Source organism: Lycium ferocissimum, chromosome 4 (assembly GCF_029784015.1).
Source record: "Lycium ferocissimum isolate CSIRO_LF1 chromosome 4, AGI_CSIRO_Lferr_CH_V1, whole genome shotgun sequence".
Taxonomy (NCBI): Eukaryota; Viridiplantae; Streptophyta; class Magnoliopsida; order Solanales; family Solanaceae; genus Lycium; species Lycium ferocissimum.
In genome coordinates this window covers 25,681,049-25,687,011 of record NC_081345.1, presented here as the reverse complement: position 1 = coordinate 25,687,011, position 5,963 = coordinate 25,681,049, and the positions used below count along the sequence as shown (strand labels likewise).

At 34.2% G+C, this 5,963-nt stretch overlaps 2 protein-coding genes across 2 annotated transcripts; both read left to right on the top strand.

Moving 5' to 3' along the window:
- Positions 1 to 365: 365 nt before the first annotated feature.
- On the top strand, positions 366 to 1,411 carry LOC132054502 (proteinase inhibitor type-2 TR8). Its single transcript, XM_059446499.1, has 2 exons — positions 366 to 482; positions 1,030 to 1,411. The coding sequence occupies exons 1-2, from the start codon at positions 437 to 439 to the stop codon at positions 1,236 to 1,238; spliced, it is 255 nt and encodes an 84-aa protein (XP_059302482.1). The 5' UTR covers positions 366 to 436; the 3' UTR covers positions 1,239 to 1,411.
- A 1,418-nt stretch (positions 1,412 to 2,829) lies between these two features.
- On the top strand, positions 2,830 to 5,405 carry LOC132054501 (galactoside 2-alpha-L-fucosyltransferase-like). The gene is made up of 2 exons (XM_059446498.1): positions 2,830 to 3,031; positions 3,851 to 5,405. Exons 1-2 carry the CDS (start codon positions 2,857 to 2,859, stop codon positions 5,326 to 5,328), a joined length of 1,653 nt encoding a protein of 550 aa, XP_059302481.1. The 5' UTR covers positions 2,830 to 2,856; the 3' UTR covers positions 5,329 to 5,405.
- Positions 5,406 to 5,963: the final 558 nt, after the last annotated feature.

Here is a 5,963-nt window from a genome sequence, read left to right as displayed (position 1 = left end):
GACCCTAGCAATTATTCCGTAGAAAAAATAAAATTTAAAACACGTGTTTTGTATACTATGTATTTGTCATATAACTCATAAGTGTCTACTCGTAATATTTGGGATCTGGAGGACATCGATGAAGATGAGAACGGGATTAATCCTTGGGATAAACATAAAGATTTATTTTTGGTATACAAAATATTCAAATAGTTGGCTAAGTCATACAATCCAATGTGAAGGCTGCATCGAGTTATCTTTGACAAACACATGCAATTTGGTCCATCCTGACAACCGTGTTAGTTATCCAAATTTGGTATGAGAAAAAGTCCATTCCTAGCTAGTTGCATTTTAGTATCGATCTTTTGTTTGCTCTATAAATAGCTTAAGAGATTATAAGTTTATAACATCCTCAAAGTTAAAGCAAAGCATTCAAAGAAACATATCTATATACACAATGGCCTTTTGCAAAGTTGGTATCCTTTCTCTCCTCCTATTGTCTGGTAAGGCTTCTATGATATACAGTTAATGAAGCATCTCAATATACAACGGCGTCGTTTGTCTGAATATTTATTACTCAATTTGTATCAATATATGTCGCTTGATCGGAGTAGGAGCATCAAACTTTAATGTTACGTGCGAATTTCTATTTTTTTCAAAATAAAATTTAAATATTTAGAAATTACGTAAAAAGCAATATAAGTCACAATAATTAACAATTCAAAATATTTAGAAAGTATTTGAAAAAATCATGATCAAAGAAAATATCTTTTGACTCTCCAAATTGTAACTAAGACACATAAATTAAAATGGAGAAAATAGTTGTTATAGTAAAATATGTTACAGAGAGTATATAATATAACATAACATGCATGAAAAATTGATTCCAACATAAAAAATTCAAAAAAAAAAACATTGGCCGTTATAGTGAAATATTGTTATAGAAAGATCTGACTATATTTTTGTTGTACATCAAGCTTTCAAGCCAAAAATGTAATCTTATATCCTTGCTAATTTGTGTTGATTATTTGATTTGGGTGATTTTATTAGGTATATTTCTTTTGGGAATTGAGGTGGAAAATGCAAATGCACAAAAGATGTGTCTCCAGTATTGTGACCCTGAAGTGGCTTACATGACCTGCCCATCTTCAGGAGATAAGCAAATTAATGAAGTTTGCGTCAACTGTTGCACAGCAGGTGAAGGTTGCAAATTGTTCCGCACTGATGGATCACTAATTTGTACCGGAACCCCTGAATAGTCCATCCTTGTCAATATGTAATTAGTAGTAATTAACATCTTTATAATTCGTATTCGTGTGTAATAAGGCCCCAGTTATTACTCTGGCGATTTCTAATGTACAATATTAATAAGTTCGTCCTAGTTATTCGTCTAGGATATTAAGTATTTCAATGAAATTTACATTGTTATATATGTCGCAACTTCCTTTTTACTAATGTTTAAATTCTTCCTTTTTTTTTTTTTTGGTCAAAGTATCTAAATTCTTTACATGGTAACGGAAGCAAATGAAAATTGCAGTGAGGCAAATGGGATGAGTTATGAGTAGCTGTTTTTATACGTTTCTCTTTTATTAAAAAAATGATGAATACATCAAAATAACTGTACAAAAATGCCTCTGCGTACTCTGCCGTTCTATAGCCGAAGTTTCTTCTCTGGAGAACGTAAAGTTAAATGTAAATAACAAAGAAAACTGTCTTTCAAGCAACAATAAAAAAATCAAACTGAAAAATAAACATGTTAATTCATTATGGAAGACTTATGAATCTGTAAAGGAGGAGACTGCCAGTAATTTTTCATTTAATGGAGATGGACTCACATTTGTAATGCAATTACTAAATTTACTCGCGCTTCGTATGACATGAAAAACATCAATTAATTGAGAAATAATATCTTTATTAATTTAGTACATAAAATTTTCAATTAGATGTTGGGATAGGAGAAATAAACTGTTAGGCAAATCTGATAATTCAATTATGTACATTTAGGAGACAAAAGACAGGTACTCCCTTCGGTCCATAGCAAGTGTCCAGTTAGACTTTAGCACACGTCTTGAGAAAATATTAACTTCTAGAAAAAAATCAGCATTTTGATTAAATTATCCTTAATTAAAATTTGCATATTAATTTTAACTTGACACAGTGAAATCTGGTCTGAAAAAATAAAGTTAATTCTTTCTTGATTAGGTAAAAAATCACCTATTTTGGACCAAAATAAAAAAGCTAAGCAGACACTTATTATGGACCGGAGGGAGTATCTATCATACCTTAGGTATCTGTTGAGATAATCTTTTTTACAGACACAAATTTCCTCCTAATAAACACTTTAAAAACTATCTCTTCATTAAGCCATGGTTAAATTTATCTTTCTTCTCTTCCGATCACTAACGCACGCAACTATACTAACACCTACAAATAAATTGAACATCCTAATTTCCAGTTTCGGCAACCAATAGCTCAGAGGCTTCCTGATTAGCATCGCTTCAGCAATCAGAATCTTCCCTAGAATTTGAATTTAGAAACCAGGGAGAATTAATTAGTAACGGGTACAACCAACAGATAAAGAATATACTTAGTCATTTGAGAAAATTTGCAAAATGTGAAGAACAATGTATTAAAGACTTATTTAACATCCAGCATATCTGCACTAATGAATCAGGGAGACATGAGCATTAAATAAAAAGAGATTTAATTGATAACCCTCCATAGATTATGGATCTTGATTAAGGAAGCAATTTTTAAAGCACATATTCAACAGAACGCAATCACTCCAAGAAAATGTTTCAATTTGCTTTTGAAGGGCACAGACAATAGTCAAAAGCCACAACCAGTGTCTTTAGCTAGGGAGAATACCCTGTTTCTATGAGTTCAGAAGCGAAATGGGATCTGAATCCCATCAAATTTATTGGTTTTCTCATTGTTTGTGTGATGGTTTTGACTGTTCTATTGACTGCTTCTGCTGTACTCAGGGATTTGCCTTCTGAAAGCCTCAAGAATTTGGCTAAAGCTAAAATATTTGATGCTAAACCTCCAAATGGTACTTCATTTTCCCTTTAGCTTTTTATGGAACTTATAGCAGACTTATAGTGAAAATATTTTCCAGGTTGCTCATCCGAGTATGTGACCTGACCGTCAGTGTACATATAACATATGCAGTCTGTTTATGTGCTATTAGTTTTTATTTCCTAATTACTTTGTCACAGTTTTATCTTTTTAGTTGCAAACAACAATCTTGCTGTTTGGTTGAGAACGGATTCATTTGTTGTTCCATATCATCAGCAAGTTAAAGTCGAAGTACATTCTCTTTTTTTCCCTACATTGTTGCGTTAGGGGTGAAAATTGATAGTTGTTTGAAGACAAAGTAATGTGTTTCGTTGCTTTCAGCAGATTGAAACAACAGTACTTGGGTGAAGCCAGGATCCAAGATTCTTATTTTGTGCTTACTATTGTTTCTCATTATAGTAGTTTGGATTAGACCAGCATATCTGGTTTCACACAAACACACGCTTATAATGTGAGGAAAGTTAAGAAGACCCTTGTAATGCTTTTGAAGATCAAATCAGTAGACTAATAAAGCTAAAGCTGAGCAGCAAGGTTGGCAGCAGAAGAATCAGTTTCATGTCTATTAAATTTTGTTTATGTGAGGCATTACATGCTATTCTACTTTAATTGACCAATTACTTGTTGCATTCTTGCATAGTTTGGTAGACAGATATTTGTTCCGTGTGTTTTGCTTGCAAGCTTGCTCTTCTAGTTTTACTGATAGGGCAACAGATGGTTTGTGCTGTTTAGAGTAATTGGCATCCTTAAAATATATATCTAATCACTTCTCTTAATTGTTTAATTTGCTTTTCAGCCACAGTTTATGAAGAACATGTTAGTCATCAGCAAGTCATAGTGCAGAAAGATAAACTGCTTGGTGGCCTTCTTCCTTCTGGAATTGATCAAACATCTTGTCTGAGTAGACATGAATCCGTCTTATATCATAAAGAACTTCGTCACAAGCCATCGTCTTACCTCATCTCAAAGTTACGAAACTACGAGTCACTTCATAGGCAATGTGGTCCTCATACAGAATTATACAACAGAAGCGTTGAGCTTATCAAGTCTGGCCACTACAGATTAGGTTCAGCAGATTGTAATTACTTGGTTTGGATTTCCTATAGTGGTTTAGGAAATAGAATGCTAACCTTAGCTTCTGCTTTCTTATATGCTCTTCTTAATAACCGAGTCCTACTCGTTGATCCTGGAGCCAATATGCTTGGTCTTTTCTGTGAACCTTTTCCAGAGACTTCCTGGTTGATTCCTAAAGATTTCCCTCTAATCAATCAGTTTAATACCTTTGATCAGAAATCTCCTAATTCCTATGGTTATATGCTAAAGAATAAAATCATAGGAAATACATCAATAAAACCTCCTTTCATTTACCTCCATTTAGCTCATGATTATGATGATCAAGATAAATTGTTTTTCTGTGACCAGAATCAAAGTTTTCTCCAGAAAAGCCCCTGGCTACTCATGAAGACAGATAATTATTTTGTGCCATTTCTTTTCTTGATCCCAACATTTGAGCAAGAATTGAGTAATCTTTTTCCAGAAAAAGAAACCGTCTTCTATTTTCTCGGTAGATACCTGTTCCATCCCACAAATTCAGTATGGGGGCTTGTTAAGAGGTACTATCAAGCGTATTTAGCCCAAGCAGACGAAAAATTAGGCATTCAAATTAGAGTCTTGGAGACCAATGCCGGTCCTTTTAAGTATGTATTTGATCAGATCGTTGATTGTACAATGAAGGAGAATCTTCTGCCGCAAATTAACCGGTCCAGTGAGCCTATAGTCCTCAACCAATCGGGGAAACAGAAGAACATAGCTGTCCTGATAACTTCTCTAAGCTCTGGATACTCAGAAGAGTTCCAGAAAATGTACTGGGAGAATCCAACTGTGACAGGAGAGATCGTTAGCTTTTACCAGCCGAGTCAGGAGGAATATCAGCAAAGTAAGAATCTAATGCACGAGCGAAAGGCGTTGGCAGAAATGTACCTACTGAGTTTAAGTGATAAATTGGTTACCAGTGGATGGTCGACTTTCGGGTATGTGGCTCAGGGTCTTGGAGGACTGAAGCCCTGGATCCTATACAAGGCTAATCAGAACAGGACAGCTCATAATCCGCCTTGTGTTCGAGCTGCATCATTGGAGCCGTGTTTCCATGCCCCGCCTTACTATGATTGCAAAATGAAAACGTCAACAGACACGAGCAAAATTGTTCCTCATGTCAGGCACTGTGAGGATGTGAGCTGGGGCTTAAAGCTATTTGACCAAAATGGTGAATTATAACACATTTTTGACATGGAGTTGATCAAATCTTGGTTTCAATTTTAATGTGCATTCTTTTTTCACTCTGCATTGAGAGGCCGACACCTTTTTAGCTGATCCAAAGAGGTAGTAGAGTAATTTTGTGCAAATTATTATAGTTGAATATAGTGCAAATCGATCGCTTGATAGCATCATTAATTAAGTTCTTAGTTCTCTTATGAGTGATCATTCTTAATACACAAATAACATGTCAAATTAATTAGACAGTTCGTTTATTTATAAGTTTGTCAAAATCAATTAATAACATCAAATATTTCCTAATCATATAGTATCAGATAGATATGTTTCTTGGAAAAAATGAGGAAAGAGCATGAAAGTCAAAACCTTCTCAGCAAGAAAAACACTTGTTCAAACGCCTATGAGGCTGTGATTATGTAGTTGTAGGGATCGAGGAGGGTCTTCATGCTACCAGCCCTTTCTTTTCTTTTTGTTAAGCATTTATTCTTCTTTTTTCTTGTAACTTTAATTATTCTTTTACAAAAAAGTCATTTGGCCACACTATTTTGACCACAATGGGCCAAATGGGGTAAATTCATATGACTATTTAGGTCAAATTTAATAATTTGTGCTTACTTAATGTCATTTCTATCTTTTCT